Genomic DNA, 25902 nt, shown 5'->3' with positions numbered 1-25902 from the left:
GGGCTGGATTCAATCCGTAATCGCTGAAGTTCCGCGGTATAGAAATGTAGGGCTGGATTCAATCCGTAATCGCTGAAGTTCCGCGGTATAGAAATGTAGGGCTGGATTCAATCCGTAATCGCTGAAGTTCCGCGGTATAGAAATGTAGGGCTGGATTCAATCCGTAATCGCTGAAGTTCCGCGGTATAGAAATGTAGGGCTGGATTCAATCCGTAGCATCGAAGATTAGTGTTGTAGCGCGGTAGAAATGGTCAAATCATTTTTGATTTAGACATGCAGTCTGCGGATACATTGCCTTTAAATTTCAAATCACGCCATAATGCTGATCTTCGGCGGTACAGATTGATTACAGCCCTTAAAGGCAATGCTCCCGCGTTCACGGAGACTGCATTCACAGTAAACGCTGCATGTCAGCTCAATCAGAAATGACCTTTACATTTCAATTGCGCTTTACTACAGCACTTCCGCAATGCAAATTCAATCGAGCCCTTAGGCTCTGACTGAGATAGTGTTTACTTTGTTTTAGCTGTGGTGAGGGAATCAAGGACACATAACCCAACAGAGTAAAAAATAAGACCATTTATTTTCAGTTCCCAAACTGTAGTCAAGTTAAAAATTATATTCGCAAACCATGGGCTGGTGTTACCAGAGCCTAATTTCACATCACAAAACAGAATCACTGACCACCACAAGACAAGATACTGGTCTGTACAAAACTATACAAAGTCAATCTAGTACACAGAATGAATGACTTCAGAATCAAGTCCACCGCTTGGAACTTGCTGAAACACCTTGCTAAACCTGACTATTCAAGTGCAGGACATATCAGTCTGGTGAAGAGACATGATATAAGACAGGGTTTCCGAAACTCAGTCCTGGGGCCCCCCAGGTGCACGTTTTGGTTTTTGTCCTAGGACTACACAGCTGATTCAAATAACCAACTAATCATTAAGCTTTGATTATTTGAATCAGCTGTGTAGTGCAAGGACCAAAACGTGCCCCTGGGACTGAGTTTGGGAAACCCTGATCTAAGAGACGTGCCACAGTTACACACACACACACACATATATCAACTCCAACCATGGGCCCTGCAAAATACATTTCTGGGATCATTCACCCACTTGACTTGGAGGGGAATCTCAAGATAAAATTGGTGGCCATTTTCAACACAAGGACCATGAGAGGCTGAGGCCATCATGAGTTTCATCCAGGTTCTGACATTCATGTGTAAACGGAGAGAAGCTGAGGAATATTACAGTGCTGTGGAGGGCTAATGGGGTTAGGAAAAGCTCAATTGCTAAAGCTTGTCCTCCAAACAGTTTGCATGAAGGGTGTTGTTAAGGTAGCTCCAGATATAAGGTCTGAGCCACTCATGCCACAAGCACAGTTTGGATAATGCTTCAGTCAGTGAAGGGGCACTTCACCATGGCACAGGCCATTTGCTACACACGACATACAAAAGGATACAGAGGTCAGCCAGTTGTACAAGGTGAAAATGATCTCTTGAAGGAGATTTGAGAGGGACATGATGAAATTGAAAAATAAAAATAAATCAGGCAGAATTCATGGACACACGACAGTACTACTTCTGCCTCCTCTCTCTACTAACACTGAATGACATACAGCCCAATGAACACACTACGGGATCAGACTAGTTTGGACCAGCCGTCCACTTATGACTGACAGCACAATGCAGCACTACTTAAACACTAGTAATGGGGGGGGGGGGGGGGGTCTATACAGTTACATATCGGGCGGGATATTATTTGACGATATTTTATTGTTTTGACAATATCGTAATATTATTTTGCCGCTAGTTGCCTGTACCTGCACCAAAACGCCAGTATTTTCCTTCCATTTCTTGTTCTCCATCTTTTTTATTCAGAACTTTTATTTCCATGACTGATCAAAACTCGTTTCTCATGGATCTCTCTCGTCCCTCTGCAGCCAATATATGGTGAGCAATATGTTCGGAACATCGACTCACAATAAAATCACAGTATCGAATCGCAATACATATCGTATCGGCACCAAAGTATCATGCTAATATGGTGAGGTCCCTGGCAATTCCCAGCCTTATTGAACATAGTTTATATTGATCGGGAGAGACTACCATCAAGAAAACAGCCCCTTGTAGGGTACAGTAGGAGATGGAACAACTAAAGGTTTCCTGCTTGGACTCTGTAGCCTGTGAAGGATGATAAAGGCTTTGACAGATTTTCAAAGCATATCAAATACCCTTTAAAGACGATACCTTTTCAATTATGTTTCATCATTGGGTTTTTTTGTTCGTTTTTTTACTATCACAGAAATAGAAAATACTGCATTCTAACAGCCGTATACTGTATCTCTCTGCACGTAAAAATGGAGGGACGCTATGTGGATTTGGTGACAGAAAAGGTCTGTTACGGGAGCCTCATGTCTTATACAAGTTCTACCTCTGCTGGCCTCTGTCTGAACTGCAGCTAGTACCGAACAATAAGAGGGGACAGTTATCCAAGCCCTCTCAGCAAAGCTCATCCAGTGATGGTATGGTACACATACAGGTGATATTTAGTGGTGAGTTCAAGTGTTTAAGTCTTAACAGAAGATCTAGAGCCCAAAACGAGCTGGGGTGCGCTTTGGGGTCATGGGTGCCTCCTCCTTCCTTCCCGGGGTGCAGATTTTCACAGCCCTATCGAGACAAAAGAATAGACAATTGGCAATGACAGAAGGTAAAAAAAAATTATACTTGCCATGTCAGACATAATGGGACAGGCTAGCAGGGGGGGGGACAGGCTAACGGGAGAGAGACAGGCTAGTAGGGGGGGGGGGGGGGGGGGGGGACGACGACGACGACGACAGGCTAGCAGGGAGGGATAAGCGAACGCTGCTGACAGCAAAATCTATAATCTTTAATTACAGCAGCGTGACACTGACACTACCCAGCATTCCCTCCTCAGTCCTCACACACACCAGCAATTACAGCCATCAGGTCATAACCCAGTCCTTCCCTTCATCCCTCAGTTCTGTCCCCCCTCCTCTGTCCACCCCACCTCACCCCCAGCTAAAGTCACATTTGACAAATTAAAACAAATGTCCTCAGGCCTTCAAAATGTATTTATTTATTAAATTAAACTTTAATTTAACAGGGTGATTTCTAGAGGCTAAGAAAGTCTTTCACACACACCCTGAGAGGCCTGCTGGTAGGAGGATATGGAGAAGTGAGGAGGACAGCCTGGCTGAGATTAAAGCCAAATCCTAACTAATGTGCCTCCCTTTACATAATGATCCATCCTGCTTCCAAACTCAGTAAAAGCAGAGTTTGGATGCAGGATGGATCATTCTAGGTCTAGTAGACAGACATATTGTTGTCAAGTGCTTTAAGAGCTCTCTGTCTGAGGGCCACTCTTCTTTCCACACACAGGTGTTTGGTGAACACAGCAGAGGGAAGACGGCACCCTCATTCCTACCACCACTTTCACATACAAGGACAGAACACTTCTCACAGCTCTGCATTTACATTGAATAAAAGCTCCCATAAAATCACTGACTTAAAGCTTTGATCCCACTTATCTGAGTAAGGGTGGGGGGTTGCTGAATGACAGACAGGAACCAGATGAAAATGTGTCGTAGAAGTGTTTCATGGGGGCACGATGAAGGGATGCTTGTGTTCACAGGCAGAGGCGGACAAAAGCAGCTGACAGCCCACGAGAGCCGGCCATGTTTATTATCATAATTCTGAGGCGCTCGCTCTCTAATCTATTCCTTAATCCTCTGCGTTTTAATGTAATCATTTTGGAGACTGACAGACACACACTCTTATTGTTAATTAATCAGCAGATTTATTGCTATATCAAAGTGTTATTTTTTACCCTCCCAAACACATCTCTTTTGTGAGTCTTATGGAACAGGTGCAAACTAAAAAGGTGTCCCTTCTAATTTGAAAATAAACACTGTCTTCTTTCTCCCCTCTGCTGTGGCACCATTTAAATTGCAGCAGTAATGGGGGTCAGCCAGGAGTCAATATTATTTATTTTTGTCTCGTCTGGAGGGACTGGAGGTGAGAAAAGCTCATCATGGAAAATGAGAGAGGTAGAAAAGACAGAGGATAAGAGAGGAGAGGCAGAGAATTAGAGAGATAGAGATGGTAGAGAAGACAAAGAGGATAAGAGAGAAGGAGAGGCAGAGAATTAGAGAGAGAGAGATGGTAGAGAAGACAAAGAGGATAAGAGAGAAGGAGAGGCAGAGATAATTAGAGAGAGAGAGATGGTAGAGAAGACAAAGAGGATAAGAGAGAAGGAGAGGCAGAGATAATTAGAGAGAGAGATGGTAGAGAAGACAAAGAGGATAAGAGAGAAGGACAGGCAGAGATATTTAGAGAGAGATGGGTAGAGAAGCAGCAAAATTAACCAGTTTCTACGACTCGGAAGGGGCCCATTCTGGAAAACTAACATTTCCCATTGACCCCCATTGTAAAAGAGCAAACTTTGCGTCAATTTTTTGTTATACAGAAATAACAAAACATACAGAAAAGCTGCAATGTTGTTCGATGTACATTTAACCAGGTCAAAAATCCCGACCTACGGTTCACAATGTTCCCACGTAGAGAAATGGAGCCTGCGAGAAGAGCCCTGTGGCTTCAGGCTATTCGGTGTGGGATAGTGGGAAATGTAGGGACGTGGTGTCCAAGTAGGCTACACGTAGCAATGTGTGTAAAAAAGATTTTATCACAGGTAAGACATTTAACTTGTTAAGTACAGTCTGGTTGTAATTCCACTCACTACTTGTAGCTTTATAGTGTGTTGGTGGTCTTGGCTAGCTTAATGTTCTGGTTGGTAGCTAGCTAGCACTCACATGGCTCAAGTTAGCGGCGTCATGAAAAAAGGGGCATGAGGGAAGCCTTTCAATATTACGTTTTTCTAAGTAGCGGGAACGCTCGGCAATGTGGAAAAGTAATCTTTAGACATGTACTTTTCTTAAATGTAGCTTTGTAAGAAAATTGTGTTTGAAAAAGGTAAAGATTTTGCTGTGAGCCAATTGGGTAACCAAGGTAACCACAGGTCATTTTCCCCACGTGAGGCCGCGGCGGTCTATTTAATAGCGACTGGGACTATTGTCAGAGTAAAACCTCTCCATGAAGAATAGATGAAGGTAGATGAGTGTATACCTGACGCTGCCCACGTTACTCTTCCTGTCCTGATCCTCTCTCCTGCTCCTCAGTTGCTGCTCCGCCAGAGACATCTCCTCCTCCATGTTAGTGATCTCCTCCTTGGCCCGCCGCCGGTTCTCCTGCACAGAGAGAGAGAGGAACAGAGGGGTGAGAGGAGAGAGGGAGGAGGAATTAACCATTGAGACGTAGGAAGTAAGGGCCGAAGAGCTTACCATCCTGCTCTTCCCTGCCTGTTTGACGCTGTAGAACATGGGCCCCAGCTCAGCCAGCCACTCCCCATCCACCGCAGTCACACACTGCATGTACTCCTACAGGAGGGACATCAAACAACACAGGTTACAACACAGTAGAACACAGTAGCAGAGCTAGAAGGCTGATATATATGACAGCTCTTCACACACTGCATGTACTCCTGCAGGAGGGACATCAAACAACACAGGTTACAACACAGTAGAACACAGTAGCAGAGCTAGAAGGCTGTTATATATGACAGCTCTTCACACACTGCATGTACTCCTGCAGGAAGGACATCAAACACAGGTTACAACACAGTAGAACACAGTAGCAGAGCTAGAAGGCTGTTATATATGACAGCTCTTCACACACTGCATGTACTATTGCAGGAAGGACATCAAACACAGGTTACAACACAGTAGAACACAGTAGCAGAGCTAGAAGGCTGTTATATATGACAGCTCTTCACACACTGCATGTACTCCTGCAGGAAGGACATCAAACACAGGTTACAACACAGTAGAACACAGTAGCAGAGCTAGAAGGCTGTTATATATGACAGCTCTTTCTGGTGAGTCAAGGTGTAGAACATCATCTCTGAACAGTCCAGATCATAGCGTAGCTGTGTGGAGGCTGGGTCTGTTACCTTGGTGGTCATGACCAGCTCGTGGTAGGTGATGTAGTCTGGGGTGTAGCCCATGCCAAACAGAGAGCTGGTGGGGTGGAGGTGGCAGGGCATGCCTGTCCTCACGTTCACATACTCCCCTATGCCTTTCAGCTTGGCTGCCTGGTGGAAGTAGGCAGCACAGATACACTTCCTGATGATGTCCCAGTCTGAGCCACAGGACACCAGGTTCATCCTCTGCTGCACCATGATGTCTTTGAGCTGGGAGCGCACCTCGCGCACCTGAAACACCCACCACACACAGAGACACGTTAGCTACCGGAGAACCAACACAAGAGGACATTCAATACACATTGCTCAGTGTGGGACTATTGTGATGCAAAGTGGTAATGAAGTGCATTTCGATCCTAAGCCAGGGAGACTGGTCAGAGAGAGTAAAGGACAAGGGCGGGGTCTGACCTTTCGCATGGCCTTGGTGTGGATGAAGTGTTCGTTGCACCAGATGCTGGAGTAGTTGTTGTTCTTCCACTGCAGGTAGACGTTCAGGTAGGTCAGGTGGTCACTCTCTGGGACAGAGAACTTCTCCCTCACCTGGTCACTCTCCTCCTCACGACCCTGGAAAGGTCAGGACACAGAGGAAATACAGGGGTCACACAACTGTCCAGTGTGTAATGTGAACTTTTCTTAACAGTAAGATAAACAAACATTAGCAACACATTAAGACATTCATTGGTTGGCGATCTCAATGACATCTACCTTAGGCCTGTAGAAGATGGCCGGTACAGACAGCATGGAGACGATGATGAGGATGTCAGCACTGCAGCCCATGTCACATGATACGATCAGCATCTTGGACAGAGCCGGATCCAGAGGGAACTCCACCATCAGCCTCCCAGTGGGCGTCAGGGAACCTGAGGGGGACACAAATATTAACACTTCCTGTTTACAGACAGAGGAGAGGGGAAACACAATACAGGTGACACCTTCCTGCCTATAGCCCTGAGAGAGCGAGAGAGAGAGAGATAAAGTGCTGACATAGGAGGATGGTTACAAAATCATATTTAAATCTAACTTTGCCAGCTCTGATTTAAATGATTACATGACAGACTATAAAGGAGCTTAGAGGGAAAGTGCAGAGGCAGAACAGGCTGTATTGGCCAGGTAAACCTTAAATCAGAGATAATCTGCTGTTAACACACCACACAGGCAAATGTCAAAAGTCCTCTACAGACACCAAATCCCCTAATCCCCAGGGATCTGGCTCAGATGAGACAGAGATGAGACTCAGCCAGTCAAATCTAACAGAGGATAAAGCACTATGCAATTACTCCACTACCTACACCACAGTGCTACCTAGCTCTATACTTTACAGTGTGCAGTGCATGTACATACCATTACAGCAACCTATTGACTAGTTCCATCATCCAAGTCTCTCCTCGCACATGTAGTTATTGTTAATCTGTAGTTATTGTTAATCTGTTGGCTGTATTGCTGGTGGGGAACACATACTTATCCCAACATATTTTAACCTTGTTTTCTGAGATAAATTATTATATTTGATCAATTTGTACATTTAGTGGCCTAATCTTGAGTGATTTGGTCCAGGCCAGGCCAGAGACCCACCTGTGTTGTCCAGGGCCCCCAGGATCCACAGCTGGTACATGGAGTTCAGCATGTTGTCCTCAGGCGGGGGGTCCATGAAGTGGAAGAGCAGCAGGTCCTGGACCCCCAGGGATTTGAGCAGCAGCACCACGTTGGCCAGGTTGGTCCGCTGAATCTCTGGGATGGTGGTGGTCAACATCTCATTCTTGAAGGCGCTCTGGGTGTACAGCCTGGATGGACAGAGGAGGAGAGAAGGAGAGATGGAGTGAGAGCGACACCAACGGGGGAGGTTATTGAATAATCTAGCAGACACATTTTTTGTAAATGCACAAATGCTCCATGGAGTGACAGGTCTGGAGATGCTGTCTTCACCACCTGGTTAAACCCGCTCTGCATGGCACTGATATGACTTCACACAGTGCTCCAACCCTGCAACAACGGCACAGTGCTCCAACCCTGCAACAACGGCACAGTGCTCCAACCCTGCAACAACGGCACAGTGCTCCAACCCTGCAACAACGGCACAGTGCTCCAACCCTGCAACAACGGCACAGTGCTCCAACCCTGTAACAACGGCACAGTGCTCCAACCCTGTAACAACGGCACAGTGCTCCAACCCTGCAACAACGGCACAGTGCTCCAACCCTGCAACAACGGCACAGTGCTCCAACCCTGTAACAACGGCACAGTGCTCCAACCCTGTAACAACGGCACAGTGCTCCAACCCTGTAACAATGGCACCGTGAATGAGAAGCCTCCGTTTCCATGAAAGCTGAACGCTCCCCAACTGACATTTAGAGAAGGGCAAAGAGACAGGCCTACTGCACATTATAAACATTTAACCCAGCTACTTATGAGGTATTTACTAACCAAACTATTTAGAGCAGCTCCCATTGCTGTTCAGACTGATAGGTCTGGCCTAACAAAGCATCTCTCAACCATTTCAGTTAGTGGCTAATCCCTCTGAAGTGTGTGCATTATGAGGGAATGATCTGTGTTTTTTTATGCCGGGTTGTGTGAATGTCCTCAGGGCTGGAGATGTACTGTGTGTGTGTGTGTGTGTTGGGTGCAGTCACAGCTAAGAGGTGCTTTGAGTAGCAGATTCGCCACACAAGTCGAGTCACCCAGCATGGCACACACACGTCACCTCCCGCCCCTCGAAACGCCTAGGCCACACCCACTCTAAAGCTCAACTCCCAAATTGATTATTCACAGGGGGTAATCTTGGTAGAGGGGGCTTTTATAAAATTCCAAGCTCATTTACAAGGCAAAACAATCTTGTGTCTGGTGTGCATGTCACCATCTCCCTCAACTTGGTGTAGTATGACAGATAGGTGAAAGGTCATGTGAAATCTCAGAGAGAACAGGCTTTTGTGTCACATTCTCCCTGCTGTAAACAGAGTTAAACTGCATGAAATCCTGTGGAGATTAGGATTCTCCCTCCTTCTCTCCCTCCCAGCCTCTGATGGCTTTGAAAGCAGCCCGGCCGCCTTGCAGATCCGAGGCCTGGACAGCCCATCTGAGGAGAGCTCTGATGGCTTTGAAAGCAGCCCGGCCGCCTTGCAGATCCGAGGCCTGGACAGCCCATCTGAGGAGAGCTCTGATGGCTTTGAAAGCAGCCCGGCCGCCTTGCAGATCCGAGGCCTGGACAGCCCATCTGAGGGGAGCTCTGATGTGCATCAGCCAGAGGATGAAACACCGGCGGGGGCATTACACACAACAACAACACACACAATCGCGCTTCAGATAGACACCCGTTTCAGCACGGCTCACCATACAAATGGATGCTAATGTTGTTAGCTGGTGTTCTACCTTTTTGGTGGATAGGAGCGGTTGGAATGAGATAGCAGGCAGAGTGAGGAGAATTGTGTAATTCAGCCTGTTTATTCCTGTATCTAGGCCCAGATAGACATGAAAAGGGGAAGATATGGCTGATCTAATATTTTAGTTCCAGACTGCTTCAGTCAGATGTAGAGGAGTATTGAAGTATCTTTCTAGAAGTCAGGACACTCTTGACATGTGAATATTCCCTTCCTGCTAGCCCTGACTGGAACTCTCAAACATCACACTAAGGTGACACCTTCAAATAACTGCCTTTCATTACACTTTCATTATGGCTCCATACTTCTCTACCACAACTGGAGGACTGCACATTTGGAGTGTGAGACTGCGTGAGTGTGTGTGTGTGTAGACAGTGACTTACCTGTAACACTGGCCCGGCCCTGTACGTCCTGCTCTGCCCGCACGCTGATTGGCGTTAGCCTGGCTGATGGGGTACACCTGCAGGGCATCCATGCCAATGCGAGGGTTGAACACCTGTCAAAGAGAACACATCAGCAACAAACACAGAGAAATACTATCCTAACATGGTTTGTCTTATCATTTGATAGTCTGGGGAAGATAGTGAGGGTGACAGGGTACCTTGAGTTTGCAGTATCCAGCATCCACAACAAACATGATACCATCCACAGTCAGGGAAGTCTCGGCAATGTTGGTGGCAACGATGCACTTCCTCACACCATCTGGAGCCTGGTGGTTAGAGAACACAACAAAGACATTAGCTACACATCACTTTACCAGTAAGAAGGACGTGTTCCTTTTTGTGTAATATACAGTGCCTTCGGAAAGTATTCAAACCCCTAGACTTTTTCACGTTACAGCCTAATTCTAAAATTGAATAAATTGCTGTTTCCCCCTCATCAATCTACACACAATACCTCATAATGACAGAAATAAATGTTTTACACAACTATTCAGACCCTTTACTCAGTACTTTGTTGAAGCACCTTTGGCAGCGATTACAGCCTCTAGTCTTCTTGGGTATGAAGAGACAAGCTTGGCACACTTGTATTTGGGGATTTTCTCCCATTCTTCTCTGCAGATCCTCTCAAACTGTCAGGTTAGATGGGGATGGTCGCTGTACAGCTATTTTCAGGTCTCTCCAGATATGTTAGAGATTGGTTTCAAGTCCAGGCTCTGTCTGACATTTGTAAACTTGTCCCGAAGCCACTCCTGCATTGTCTTGGTTGTGTGCTTAGGATCGTTTTCCTGTTTGACGGTGAACCTTCGCCCCAGTCTGAGGTCCTGAGTGCTCTGGAGGAGGTTTTCATCAAGGATCTCTCTGTACTTTGCTCCGTTCATCTTTCCCTCGATCCTGTCCCAGTCCCTGCCTGTTTCTTCCAGACGTGATGCTTGGCATTCAGGCCAAAGAGTTCGATCTTGGTTTCATCAGACCAAATACATTTTTAAATATTTTTTTTTACGGGTTTTGCTTTGTCATTATGGGGTATTATGTGTAATGTTTTATTTAATCTTAGAATATACAGTGCCTTGCGAAAGTATTCGGCCCCCTTGAACTTTGCGACCTTTTGCCACATTTCAGGCTTCAAACATAAAGATATAAAACTGTATTTTTTTGTGAAGAATCAACAACAAGTGGGACACAATCATGAAGTGGAACGACATTTATTGGATATTTCAAACTTTTTTAACAAATCAAAAACTGAAAAATAGGGCGTGCAAAATTATTCAGCCCCCTTAAGTTAATACTTTGTAGCGCCACCTTTTGCTGCGATTACAGCTGTAAGTCGCTTGGGGTATGTCTCTATCAGTTTTGCACATCGAGAGACTGAATTTTTTTCCCATTCCTCCTTGCAAAACAGCTCGAGCTCAGTGAGGTTGGATGGAGAGCATTTGTGAACAGCAGTTTTCAGTTCTTTCCACAGATTCTCGATTGGATTCAGGTCTGGACTTTGACTTGGCCATTCTAACACCTGGATATGTTTATTTTTGAACCATTCCATTGTAGATTTTGCTTTATGTTTTGGATCATTGTCTTGTTGGAAGACAAATCTCCGTCCCAGTCTCAGGTCTTTTGCAGACTCCATCAGGTTTTCTTCCAGAATGGTCCTGTATTTGGCTCCATCCATCTTCCCATCAATTTTAACCATCTTCCCTGTCCCTGCTGAAGAAAAGCAGGCCCAAACCATGATGCTGCCACCACCATGTTTGACAGTGGGGATAGGGGTTCAAGGTGATGAGCTGTGTTGCTTTTACGCCAAACATAACGTTTTGCATTGTTGCCAAAAAGTTCAATTTTGGTTTCATCTGACCAGAGCACCTTCTTCCACATGTTTGGTGTGTCTCCCAGGTGGCTTGTGGCAAACTTTAAACTACACTTTTTATGGATATCTTTAAGAAATGGCTTTCTTCTTGCCACTCTTCCATAAAGGCCAGATTTGTGCAATTTACGACTGATTGTTGTCCTATGGACAGAGTCTCCCACCTCAGCTGTAGATCTCTGCAGTTCATCCAGAGTGATCATGGGCCTCTTGGCTGCATCTCTGATCAGTCTTCTCCTTGTATGAGCTGAAAGTTTAGAGGGACGGCCAGGTCTTGGTAGATTTGCAGTGGTCTGATACTCCTTCCATTTCAATATTATCGCTTGCACAGTGCTCCTTGGGATGTTTAAAGCTTGGGAAATCTTTTTGTATCCAAATCCGGCTTTAAACTTCTTCACAACAGTATCTCGGACCTGCCTGGTGTGTTCCTTGTTCTTCATGATGCTCTCTGCGCTTTTAACGGACCTCTGAGACGATCACAGTGCAGGTGCATTTATACGGAGACTTGATTACACACAGGTGGATTGTATTTATCATCATTAGTAATTTAGGTCAACATTGGATCATTCAGAGATCCTCACTGAACTTCTGGAGAGAGTTTGCTGCACTGAAAGTAAAGGGGCTGAATAATTTTGCACGCCCAATTTTTCAGTTTTTGATTTGTTAAAAAAGTTTGAAATATCCAATAAATGTCGTTCCACTTCATGATTGTGTCCCACTTGTTGTTGATTCTTCACAAAAAAATAAAATTGTATATCTTTATGTTTGAAGCCTGAAATGTGGCAAAAAGGTCGCAAAGTTCAAGGGGGCCGAATACTTTCGCAAGGCACTGTAGCTGTAACCTAACAAAATGTGGAAAAAGTCAAGGGATCTGAATACTTTCCGAATGCACTGTATATGCATTCCGACTACCTAACAGCAAGTATGCTTGTGTACAAAGGATACTGCAGTATGTTAAGAGTTCCAACTGTACATGTTAGTGTAACAGTAACTAGGTGTTATTGGTTACCTTCTGGAAGATCTTGGCCTGGAGGTCAGAGGGCAGCTGGGAGTAGATGGGCAGTACAGTCAGAGGAGGGGCACTCTCCAGATCCTCCAGACGCTCCACAATCTGGTCTGACGTCACCTCGATGTCCTCCTGGCCAGGCATGAAGATGAGGATGTCTCCCCCCATACCACTAAGGTGGATCTGTAGGGCCTGCTTCACTGCTGCCTCCACATAGTCTTCCTGGGGAGTCTGCACTCAGAAAACACACAACACTGTTAGAATACACAGCAACCACACACTACCGTGGTACAAATAACAGTAGTCTTACTCTATGACTTAACCGGCCCCCGCGGCTGAGTCCATTGTGCGCGTGATCATTTTCTCTATCCCCACCAGGCGCGATCATTACGCGCAGGTTAAAATACCAAAACCAACTGTGAATCAATTCTATTCATTTCAGGAAAGGTGGAAACACATGACATGTTCATGGACATTCAGCTAGATAGCTGTTGCTCACAGTTTCTCCAGGGATGACATTTTACCCAACATGCAAATGGTCCTCTTTTTAGCTGGTTCTTTGTCAATTTGACAAATGTGTGTGTTTCTCTACTATGACGATTAACCCACAGACAAAAGTGAAACCAAGTTAGTTATAACTAAATTAGTTCTTAGTTATCTTTGATTCTTCTCTCCTTGTTAGTCTTTAAAGCACCCACATGGGTTTGTATCTTCGTGAAAACCAATAAGGATATGGAAGACTTGCATTTTATCGAGCATCTGAAATACAACCAAGTAGTGTGGATGATATGATTGAAAAACATGCATGTGTACATTTATTTTGCAACCCTCGCGCACGAAATGTGGCCGGTCTAGTCAGGGTATAAGTCATTATGCAAATGAAATGGCTGTGTTGACTCCCTGTAAAAACATATATGTAATAAGGAAGGGATGTTGAATGGAGAGTTGGACACAATACCTTGCTGAATAAGATGTCTACAGGGAATGTTCTTCCTGGAATGTGGAATATGGGAACGTTGCCGAAAAATGCAGCAAATTTGTCAGAGTCCATGGTGGCTGAGGTGACTATCAGCTTGAGGTCAGAACGCCTCGATACAACCTGGAAGAAAAGGACACAGAGTTCTACTACTGCTTACAAAACAAACAAAGCCTCCGAATAAAAAATATGCACGCAAAATATTCACAATTGAATAACATCCAGGGAGTTGTAAAAGTGTCTCCCTGGACTGGCAGTCTAAGCCGGCCCACTGCTCTTTCAGCACTCTCGATCCTACCTTCACCTCTATACCACTCTATCCACTAAACATACAAAAGACTGTGGGGTGTCTCCCTCACCTCTCGTAGCAGGCCGAACAGCACGTCTGTGTTGAGGGAGCGTTCGTGGGCCTCGTCCATGATGACAGCACTGTAGTGGTCCAGATCTGACTCTCTGAGAGACTCTCTCAGCAGGATGCCGTCTGTCATGTACTTTATCACAGTCTTCTCCGACGTACAGTCCTCAAAACGGATCGCATAACCCACCTGCAAAGCAAAACAAATTTAATGAATGGTTTAGTAGTGAACTACATATATTTACATTCCACGTATAAATTACGGCCTTCAAACGACAGTGCTACGGGTCAACCAAAGAAACGAGCTGGCGAGGAGAGTTCCATTACAAGTTGTAGAATGGAAGCGGTGTACAATCTCTGAATCACCACTAGATGGCGGTGTTGCACAACATATGAATACAAGCGTCACATCCATAAGGAAAAAACCAAGACAGCACCATGACTCAACATCAATTGACAGATGACCTCTACACACAGTGAACATTGATATCTGGTGGGGGTGGGGGGGGGGGGACACTTATTCTGTTCTGGAGTAGTTCCATTCCTCTATAAACAAGTTCATTGCAGTTCATAAACTCTTGCCAGGTCTGTTACACTGGGTTAACTGATAAGACTAGTTATCCACTGCCTTGACTGATCCATAGATCACCGTTTCTAAGATCTAGTTAATGTTTGTCTAGTGGCTCCTCCCTAAGCCAGCTGAATGCTCACCTCCTCTCCCAGGTTGCTGCCCAGCTCCTCGCTGACTCTCTTGGCCACGCTCATGGCTGCCACTCTGCGGGGCTGGGTGCAGCCCACCATGCCGTAACTGGTGTAGCCGTCCTCGTGAAGGTACTGGGTCAGCTGGGTGGTCTTCCCACTGCCCGTCTCCCCCACCACGATCACAATGCTGTTGTCCCTGGACAGAATCACATCACAACCAATAACATTACAATCCTGATGGGACTTTCAACCTTACGAAACTGTGGAAACATGAATAACGGCTTACAAAAACAGATCTGGAAGTGTACCTGTCAATGATTTACAAACGCTGTCTAACATTATCTAAGTCACCTTTGATGTGGTCATTCTATAACCAAAGGTAAATCACATATGAACATTCTGACTTCACAGCCGCCAACTCCCCCCTTCATTGCCATACATGTCTTTATCATACATCCTGAATGAAAGCCTGCATCTGGGGGTAAGACCGGGGTGATAAGTGGTCCCAGGACAGCCAGGCCGGGTCCAGTAGAGTAGCTACCTGATGATGTTGAGCAGCTGCTGCCTCACAGCGAAGATGGGCAGATACTGCCTCTGCTCCAGCAGGGTCTTCTTCTTAGCAAACTCACTGCTGGCCTCACTCTTATCTTTCATGTGGTCTGCAAACTTCTGATCCGTTCTGGAGGAAGGAGAGGAGAGGGAGGGAGGGAATTAATGAGGTTGTTCTTGTCACAACAGATGTTTAATAAACATTCAGAATGGACACAAAATAAGCCTTTAGTAAAGGGCTTGTTACCTGTAGTCCACCTTGCCATCCTCACCCACTGGCTTGCCCCCAGAGCTATCCCCGTCCTCGGTCTTCTTGATGCCCATAATGTCACCCAGCTTGGTGCCTGCCAGCTCCCAGTGTTTCTGTTGAGCCTGAAGAAACAATCAAAATGACAGTCAGATATTCAGCCAGTAACCATACCATCAAGTACTGTATAGCTGTTTTAAACATTGCCTACCTTCTTGCGTTCCTTCTGCTCGCGGTGCTTGCGGACCAGTTGGCTGCCCTTGCGGGAGATGATGGCCATGTCAGAGGTGGCGTCTTTCACAGGGATGACAGGCTCCGGCTAGAGCACAGAGAACCATCAGCAACAGTGCGCATTCAGTACACAGCAACTCTGATAGTAAGTCCACTAGTTATTACTCAGCCAGTTCCAAATACTTATCAGCAGACTCTCACAATCCCTCAACAAGCCTGCAACAGCTCTCCGCCAATGGCTCAGACCTTAAAAGTATATACACTCCCCAAAATATTTGGAAAGTGAAGAAAAAAATAATATTTGTCTCTATACTCCAGCATTTTGAATTTGAGATCAAATGTTTTATACGAGACGACAGAACAGAATGTAACCTTATTTTCATAACTATTCCGACGCATTCCTAAGAACCTCAAATTTGAGCTCAGGTGCATCCTGTTTCCATTGATCATCCTTGAGATGCTTCCACAACTTGGAGTCCACCTGTGGTATATTAAATTGATTGGACATGATTTGGAAATGCACACACCTGTCTACAGTTGAAGTCGGAAGTTTAAATACACTTAGTTTGGAGTCATTAAAACTCGTTTTTCAACCACTCCACAAATTTCTTGTTAACAAACTATCGTTTTGGCAAGTAGGTTAGGACATCTACTTTGTGCATGACACAAATTATTTTTCCAACAATTGTTTACAGACAGATTATTTCACTTATAATTCACTGTATCACAATTCCAGTGGGTCAGAAGTTTACATATACTAAGTTGGCTGTGCTTTTAAACAGCTTGGAAAATTACAGAAAAGGATGTTATGGCTTTAGAAGCTTCTGATGGACTAATTGACATCATTTGAGTCAATTGGAGTTGTACCTGTGGATGTATTTCAAGGCCTACCTTCAAACTCAGTGCCTCTTTGCTTGACATCATGGGAAAATCAAAAGAAATCAGCCAATACCTCAAAAATTGTAGACCTCCACAAGTCTGGTTCATCCTTGGGAGCAATTTCCAAACGCCTGAAGGTACCACATTCATCTGTACAAACAATAGTACGCAAGTATAAACACCATGGGACCACGCAGCCATCATACCGCTCAGGAAGGAGATGCGTTCTGTCTCCTAAAGATGAACGTATTTTGGTGCGAAAAGTGCAAATCAATCCCAGAACAACAGCAAAGGACCTTGAAGATGCTGGAGGAAACAGGTACAAAAGTATCTATATCCACAGTAAAACGAGTCCTATATCGACATAACCTGAAAGGCCGCTCAGCAAGGAAGAAGCCACTGCTCCAAAACCACTATAAAAAAGCCAGACAGTTTGCAACTGCACATGGGGACAAAGATCGTACTTTTCAGAGAAATATCCTCTGGTCTGATGAAACAAAAATAGAACTGTTTGGCCATAATGACCATCGTTATGTTTGGAGGAAAAAGGGGGGTGGCTTGCAAGCCGAAGAAAACCATCCCAACCGTGAAGCACAGGGGTGGCAGCATCATGTTGTGGGGGTGCTTTGCTGCAGGAGGGACTGGTGCACTTTACAAAATAGATGGCTTCATGTGGAAGGGAAATTATGTGGATATATTGAAGCAACATCTCAAGACATCAGCTCTGTCAGGAGGAATGGGCCAAAATTCACCCAACGTATTGTGGTAAGCTTGTGGAAGGCTACCCAAAACGTTTGACCCATGTTAAACAATTTAACGGCAATGCTACCAAATACTAATTCAGTGTATGTAAACTTCTGACCTACTGGGAATGTGATAAAATAAATAAAAGCTGAAATAAATAATCTCTCTACTATTATTCTGACATTTCACATTATTAAAATAAAGTGGTGATAGTAACTGACCTAAGACAGAAAGTTTTGACTAGGATTAAATGTCAGAAATGGTGAAAAACTGAGTTTAAATGTATTTGGCTAAGGTGTATGTAAACTTCCGACTTCCCACAGTTAACAGCGCACATCAGAGCAAAAAGATTTGGAGAAGGGTCCACAAAATGTCTGCAGCATTGAAGGTCCCCAAGAACACAGTAGCCTCCATTATTCTTAAATGGAAGAAGTTTGGAACCACCAAAACTCTTCCAAGAGCTGGCTACCCGGCCAAACTGAACAATCGGGGGAGAAGGGCCTTCGTCAGGGAGGTGATTAAGAACCTGATGGTTACTCTGACAAAGCTCCAGGGTTCCTCTGTGGAGATGGGATAACCATCCAGAAGGACAACCATCTCTGAAGCGCTCCACCAAATCAGGCCATTGTAGAGTGGCCAGACGGAAGCCACTCCTCAGTAAAAGGCACATGACAGGACTCGCAGACCATGAGAAACAAGATTCTTTGGTCTGATGAAACCAGATTGATCTCTTTGGCCTGACTGCCAAGCGTCACGTATGGAGGAAACCTGGCACCATCCCTACGGTGAAGCATGGTGGTGGCAGCATCATGCTGTGGGGATGTTTTTCAGCTGCAGGGACTGGGAGAATAGTCAGGATCGAGGGAAAGATGATCAGAGCAAAGTATAGAGAAATCTTTGATGAAAACCTGCTCCAGAGCGCTCAGGACCTGAGACTGGGGCTAAGGTGAGGACACAGCCAAGACACGTAAGCACACAGCCAAGGGACAACGCAGGAGTGGCTTCGGGACAAGTTTCCGAATGTCCTTGAGTGGCCCAGCCAGATCCCGGAGTTGAACCCAACCGAACATCTCTGGGGAGACCTGAAAAAAGCTGTGCAGCGACGCTCCCCATCCAACCTGACAGAGCTTGAGAGGATCTGCAGAGAAGAATGGAAGAAACTCCCCAAATACAGGTGTGCCAAGCTTGTAGCGTCATACCCAAGAAGACTCAAGGCTGTAATCGCTGCCAAAGGTGCTTCAACAAAGTAAAGAGTCTAAATAGTTATGTAAATGTAATTTCATTTTTTATTTTGAATAAATTTGCAAACATTTCTAAAAACCTGTTTTTGCTTTGTCATTATGGGGTATTGTGTGTAGAAACGATTGAATCAATTTTAGAATAAGGCTGTAACATAACAAAATGTGGAAAAAGTCAAGGGGTCTGAATACTTTCCGAATGCACTGTATATTTGGCCTTGTGTTGTGCTGCTGAAAGGTGAATTTATCTGCCAGTGTCTGGTGGAAAGCAGACAACCAGGTTTCGCTCTAGGATTTTGTCTGCGCTTAACTCAATTCCTTTTCTTTTTATCCTAAAAAAAACTTCCTATTCCTCACCATGACCCATAACATGATGCAGCCACCACCATGCTTGAAAATATGAAGAGCGGTACTCCGTGATGTGTTGTGTTGAATTTTCCCCAAATATTTCTTTGCCACATTTTTTGCAGTTTTACTTTAGTGCCTTACTGCAAACAGGATGCATGTTTTGGAATATGTTTTATTGTGCACAGACTTCCTGCTTTTCACTCTGTAGTTACTCCACAATACTAACTTAATTGACAATGTTGTTGATCCATCCTCAGTATTCTCCCATCATAGCCATTGAACTCTGTAACTGTTTTAAAGTTACCATTGGCCTCATCGTGAAATCCCTGAGTGGTTTCCTTCCTCACTGGCAACTGAGTTAGGAAGGACGCCTGTACCTTGGTATTGCCTGGGTGTATTGACATGCCATCCAAAGTGTAATTAATAGCTTTACCTTGCTCAAAGGGATATTCAATGTCTTCTTTTGAAAATAATGTACCAGTCTACCAATAGGTGCCCTACTTTACAAGGCATTGGAATACCTCCCTGGTCTTTGTGGTTGAATCTGTGTTTGAATTTCACTGCTCGACTGAGGGACCTTACCGAGATAATTCTATGTGTGAGGTACAGAGGTATTCATGAAAAGATCCTGTAGAACACTACTATTGCACACAGTGAGTGAGTCCATGCAACTTATTAAGCACATGTTTACTCCTGAACTTATTTAGGCTTGCCATAACAAAGGGGTTGAATACTTATTGACTCAAGACATTTCAGATTTCTATTTTTAATTCATTTGTAAACCTTTCTAAAAAGATAATTCCACTTTTACATTAAGGTGTATAGGCCAGTGACCTAAAATCTCAGATTACTACATTTTTAATTGAAGGTGCAACAACAAAATGTGGAAAAGGGGTGTGAATACTTTCTGAAGACACTGTATTTGGACAAATTCACTAATAATGTATTAAATTCTGTGAAAGTTTAGTATTTGGTCCCATATTCATAGCAAGCAATGACTACATTAAGCTTTTGAGCATAGAAACGTGTTGGGTGCATGTGCAGTTTGTTTTGGTTGTGTTTCAGATGACGTTGTGCCCAATAGAAATGAATGGTAAATTGTGTCATTTTGGACTCACTTTCATTGTAAATAAGAATAAAATATGTTTCTGAACACTTCTACTTTAATGTGGATGCTAGCATGATTACAGATAATCATGAATGAATTGTGAATAATGATGAGTGAGAAAGTTAGAGGCATAACTATCATACCCCCCAAAAATGCTACCCTCCCCTGTTATTGGTAAAGGAAACAAAACCCAAAGCACATTTAACTTCTTTAGGAAAACTGCCCTAATGTTGGAAACAAACATCGTTATGCTGTCACCTAGAGTCAAAAAATAATTCCAAGCTATAGTACAGAATATTTTACATACAGCAGGTTTTTAAAGGACCAAAGAGAGTGGTCTGCTTTGCGTTTTCATTTTTGCCATGGAAAAGAATATTGCGACACTGGTATGGTCAGAGCCCTAGTGTCGCCTCACAAAACATTTGATCTCAAATCCAAAATGCTGGAGTATAGAGGCAAATTAAAAGTTTTAGCTTCCCTGTCCAAATAAACAGGTAGCGGGGGAGTGTTGGTCATTTAATTGGCCCATAATATGCTGTCATGATGTATTACCTGCTTGGTGAAGACTATCCTCCCGTCCAGGAAGGGAGGGACCAGGTTGTGAACCAGCAGGTGGACCTTGGCAGCATTGTCCTCCTCAAAGTCATCATCCACCTCCAGCCTCTGGACCACTCCACTGGTCAGCATACGATTAGTCTCCCAGCGCTCATTATCCTGGCAGGAGGAACACAACACGCATCGTTAAACACAGTCAACACACACGGACAAAATTAAAATCCATGGGTGGTATTAACGATAACTAAACGGGCTACATACACCCAGGGCTGGAGGTGGTTATAGAGTAGCAACACAGTGCCATACCTCATTGATCTGTCGTCTCTGGGCAGAGATGCGTTTCTGTGTCTGCTTCTGCAGGATCTGCTCTCTTTTCTTCACATAATCCTCAGAGGTGGAGGTCAGTGGGTTGTGGAACTCGTCATAGCCTTCATCCATCATGTACCAGTCTCTGTCCGCTTGCTGCAACACCGCAGGGCAATAGTCAATACAAAGAAATGTGCATTTATGAAAGTTGGGAAAGCTATTAATTTGTGTTACTGCCAAGACTCCACATGTCCACTGACCTTCTGGTCCTCCTCCCACTGCTGCTTCTCATCATCATTATCAAAGGCAATGCCATCCTCTCCTTCATTCTTACCTGGGGCACAGAGACACAATCCACAAACATCAGCAAGCCTTATCAGAGCATTAATAAGAGCTCAAACGTGACTGGGGGAAGAGGGAGAGGGGAAAGAGGGGCTTACCTTTCCCACGGGACAGACGAGGAGTGGAGCCCAAGTGCTTCCTGTCATTGGCCCATTCGTTGTACTTGTATGAAGGGGTGGGAAGGGGCGTGTCATCAGGATACCGGCCTCTGACTGACCTGGGAACAGAAACAACAAAAGTTCATTTAAAAGCTGAAAATAACATTCCTAATAGTCACTGAAAAGGAGTCTTTTAATAATACTATTAAACCCAGTTAAATTAACATACAAGTGTTGAGCTGCAGTTGCTTACTTGTCCTTCCTCTCACTCTCCCGTCCAGAGCGGGGGCTGCGCTCCGACCGTTCAGACTTGTCAGAGTCCTTGTGTGAAGGGGCAGGAGAGGGAGATTCCCAGTGGGAACGGCGTGAGCTGGCATAGCCGCTGTCATCCTCATCCCAGCTGGTGCGCGAGGGAGTGCCATCTGATTCAAAGGGTATGAGGAATGGAGGGAGAGAGAGTGGTTTGTGTATTGTAAGCGTGACCTAAGGACCTTAAAGAACTGCCTGTCCGGGGGTGTGGCAGGGTTACTGACCTTTGGGGCGTGTCTGGGGCGTTGAAGGCTCCTCTCTCTTGCTCCCCCGGCTGATGCGTTCGGAGGACCAGCCTTCTCTCTGTGAGCGCTCACTCCTCTCACTGCGGTCTCCACGCTCCGACCGGCAGCTGCCGCCGCCGCGGCTGTGACTGCGCTCCCGCTCATCTGCCATCAAAACAGTTAGTAATTACTTCAGTCAGAAATACACAATAGATAGAAAAGATCGCTATTGCCAGAATATTAACAATGTGCATGCAGATGTATACATTTTTTGCTCACCTCTTTCACCCCTTCGATCTCTGTCCGTATCTCTGATCCTCTCTCTGTCCTTCTCCCTCTCTCTGTTCTTGTCCTCTTTGGAAGAGGCGTACATTCCATGCTCACGCCGGTCTTTCTCCCTCTGCTGGTGTTTGCGACGGAACTCTTCACTGACCCCTCCAGGGTTAGAGGGTGTCTCTGAGCCAGTCACACGGTACTTCCTGCTACTTTATGAAACATAGAATAAAGTGTCAATAAGACAACACTGCATGCATCAGTTTAGATCTCTTGATAGGGAGAGTTTGTATTCTATGCCAGTACGAAAAGAGGCTACAGTAACTCAAACCAAATCACAAATCACATAACATACCTCTCTTTTTTACCACCTTGATCCTCCTCGTCTTTGTCTTCTTCATCAGACCCAGAATCACTTTTCCCTTCCTCCCAATCCTTGTAGGAGGATACCTTGGATTTCTTGTTATTCCTGTCATCACTGTCAGCCTCAGCCTGCTCCTTGCCCTCACGCTCTTTTCTCTTTTGAGCTGCCAGCAGATCCAGGCCCAGGAGAGAGGTGCGTGGAGTGGGTGCACGAAAGACATGAGGCTCTACTGCTGCACTCTTCTTCTTCACAATCAGCCCGCCAACCTGCGCAGTGGGGTCACTGCCCTCCAGTCGATGCAGTGACGCATCATCATCCATGGTCTCAAACAACTGTCTGGATTGGATACCACATTTTTGGGGAGATTAGCCAACTACTAATTATGTAACGTTAAGGATGTGTCAGATAATTTAGACCGAAACACTTAACCAAAAGCACTTTGCATACGGAAATTTGACCGCCTTGAGATTAATACATTAAACTAATCGATCAAAAGTATAAAATCGCTTGAATAATTCACGGAATGTATTTTATATTGCTACAGTAGCTAGCTACGTAGCTATTTAGTCAGTACTGTAGCTACACTAGCTACTTATATTATATTTGTTACTACTACATCTAACGCCAATGAACGACCGATTATAATTTAGTGACAGACGTGACTTCAAATAAAACACGTTAAAGTAGATAACGTTACCTAGCTAGATAACTGGATATCGCTCAGCCAGTGAATTAAATAGCGAGCTAGCTATTACGTTACAAAAAGGAAATTAAACTAATAGGTACGACTATACACCCGATATTACAGTACAATTGTAAAATCCCATTTAATAAAACACGGGCTTGCTTACCTTTAACAATAGGTGGTGAGTCTATCAAGACGCTTACACTAGCTAGTCTTTTTTTTTAGCTAGCTAAACCTGCCACATGTATTTATTGTAAATCAAAAAACGATCTTCAATAACATTAACAACCCGAGTTATTGGGAAAATAACATTCATGTAAGTACGAAAACTGTGCCACCCACTTGAAATGATTCAAACCATTAGCTATTATCTTTTGTAAATTGTGCGTTTTTTGTTTACAAAGACAGAAGCCGCCATTGCTATCCCACAATTCCACGGGATATTCCTAAAAAAAAACTTTATTAAAATTATGTACCAGAACACTGCACAATCGAGTTTCTTCTTTGTGTGGCTTTTTCCGGCAGACTAGTTGCATATTGCTGCGTTTCGCAGGTTGGAGTGCGAATTGCACATTTTGGTCACCAAAAAAAAGGGAAAAGGAGATTAGGATCTCCATCTAACCCTGCACCTATACACTTGAATCGTACTACACTGGCTTTGACGCTTGTCGGATGTGGCAAGGCTTGCAAACTATTACAGACTATAAAGGGAAGCACAGCTACCATACGCTTTGAGGCAAGTAACACTGAAACATGCATGAGAGCATCAGCTGATCCGGACGGCTGTGTGATCACTCTCTCCGTAGTCGATGTGAGTAAGACCTTTAAACAGGTCAACATCCACAAGGCCGCAGGGCCAGGCGTATTACCAGGACGTGTACTCTGAGCATGAGCTGACCAAATGGAAAGTGTCTTCACTGAGTCTGTAATACCAACATGTTTCAAGCAGACCACCATAGTCCCTGTGCCCAAGAACACTAAGGCTTTATTTGATGTATTGAACCTTTATTTAACTATGCAAGTCAGTTAAGAACAAATTCTTATTTACAATTACGTTTGACCAAAAGGCAAACATGCCTCCTGCGGGGACAGACAAAACACACATCACGACAAGAGACACAACACTACAAAAAGACAGACCTAAGACAACAACATATCAAGGCAGCAACACGTGACAATACAACATGGTAGCAGCGCAAAACATGGTACAAACATTATTGGGCACAGACAACAACACAAAGGGCAAGAAAGTAGAGACAACAATACATCACGCAAAGCAGCCACAACTGTCAGTGTCCATGATTGAGTCTTTGAATGAAGAGATTGAGATAAAAGGTCATCTATAAATCTATGATAGGTAAAGCTCCGCCTTATCTCAGTTCACTGGTCACGATAACAACACCCACCCGTAGCAAGCGTTCCAGCAGGTATATCTCACTGATCATCCCCAAAGCCAACACCTCATTTGGCCGCCTTTCCTTCCAGTTCTCTGCTGCCAGTGACTGGAACGAATTGCAAAAATTGCTGACGTTGGAGACTTTTATTTCCGTCACCAACTTTAAACATCAACTATCAGCAGCTAACTGATCGCTGCAGCTGTACATAGTCCATCTGTAAATAGCCCGCCCAATCTACCTACCTCATCCCCATACTGTTTATATTTTATTTACTTTTCTGCTCTTTTTCACACCAGTATCTCTACTTGCACATCATCATCTGCTCAATTATCACTCCAGTGTTAATCTGCTAAATTGTAATTATTCGCTCCTATGGCCTATTTATTGCCTACCTCCTCATGCCTTTTGCACACACTGTATATAGAGACCTTCTTTTTTCTACTGTGTCATTGACTTGTTTATTGTGTTATTGGCTTGTTTATTGTTTACTTCATGTGTAACTCTGTGTTGTTGTCTGTGTCACACTGCTTTGCTTTATATTGGCCAGGTCGCAGTTGTAAATGAGAACGTGTTCTCAACTAGCCTACCTGGTTAAATAAAGGTGAAATAAAAAAAATAAAAAAATGTACTGTCCAGTTTGAGTGTTTGTTGCAGTTCGTTTCAGTTGCAGCTGCAGTGAACTGAAAAGAGGAGCGACCCAGGGTTGTGTGTGCTTTGGGGACCTTTACAAGAATGTGACTGGCAGAATGGGTGTTGTATGTGGAGGATGAGGGCTGTAGTAGATATCTCAGATAGGGCGGAGTAAAGCCTGAGAGGGTTTTATAAATAAGCACCAACCAATGGGTCTTGCGACGGGTATACAGAGATGACCAGTTTACAGAGGAGTATAGAGTGCAGTGATGTGTCCCATAAGGAGCATTGGTGGCAAATCTGATGGCCGAATGGTAAAGAACATCTAGCCGCTTGAGGGCACCCGTGCCTTCCGATCTATAAATTATGTCTCCGTAATCTAGCATGGGTAGGATGGTCATCTGAATCAGGGTTAGTTTGGCAGCTGTGGTGAAAGAGGAGCGATTACAATAGAGGAAACCAAGCCTAGATGTAGCTTTAGCTTGCAGCTTTGATATGTCTTGAGAGAAGGACAGTGTACCGTCTAGCCATACCCCCAAGTACTTGTATGAGGTGACTACCTCAATCTCTAAACCCTCAGAGGTAGTAATCACCTCCTGTGG

At 44.5% G+C, this 25902-nt stretch overlaps 1 protein-coding gene across 2 annotated transcripts; it reads right to left on the bottom strand.

Moving 5' to 3' along the window:
• Nucleotides 1–564: 564 nt before the first annotated feature.
• Nucleotides 565–23717, bottom strand: LOC139411453 (pre-mRNA-splicing factor ATP-dependent RNA helicase PRP16-like). Of its 2 annotated transcripts, none has more exons than XM_071157849.1 (25): nt 23440–23717; nt 22580–22924; nt 22231–22433; nt 21952–22116; nt 21672–21840; nt 21419–21537; nt 21239–21312; nt 20979–21134; nt 20670–20831; nt 15781–15888; nt 15570–15694; nt 15315–15452; nt 14783–14969; nt 14076–14261; nt 13699–13839; nt 12744–12971; nt 10035–10142; nt 9817–9929; nt 7635–7843; nt 6768–6922; nt 6471–6626; nt 6033–6293; nt 5365–5460; nt 5150–5271; nt 565–2674 (listed from the first exon to the last, which is right to left on the bottom strand). In XM_071157849.1, the coding sequence occupies exons 2-25, from the start codon at nt 22906–22908 to the stop codon at nt 2593–2595; spliced, it is 3792 nt and encodes a 1263-aa protein (XP_071013950.1). In that variant the 5' UTR covers nt 22909–22924; nt 23440–23717; the 3' UTR covers nt 565–2592. The 2 variants fall into 2 exon arrangements, with proteins under 2 accessions (XP_071013950.1, XP_071013949.1); XM_071157848.1 differs by having other exon boundaries at nt 22231–22436; nt 23440–23715.
• Between the last annotated feature and the right edge of the window lie 2185 nt (nt 23718–25902).

Source organism: Oncorhynchus clarkii, chromosome 6 (assembly GCF_045791955.1).
Source record: "Oncorhynchus clarkii lewisi isolate Uvic-CL-2024 chromosome 6, UVic_Ocla_1.0, whole genome shotgun sequence".
Classification (NCBI taxonomy): domain Eukaryota; kingdom Metazoa; phylum Chordata; class Actinopteri; order Salmoniformes; family Salmonidae; genus Oncorhynchus; species Oncorhynchus clarkii.
This window is presented reverse-complemented; position numbering and strand designations above follow the sequence as displayed.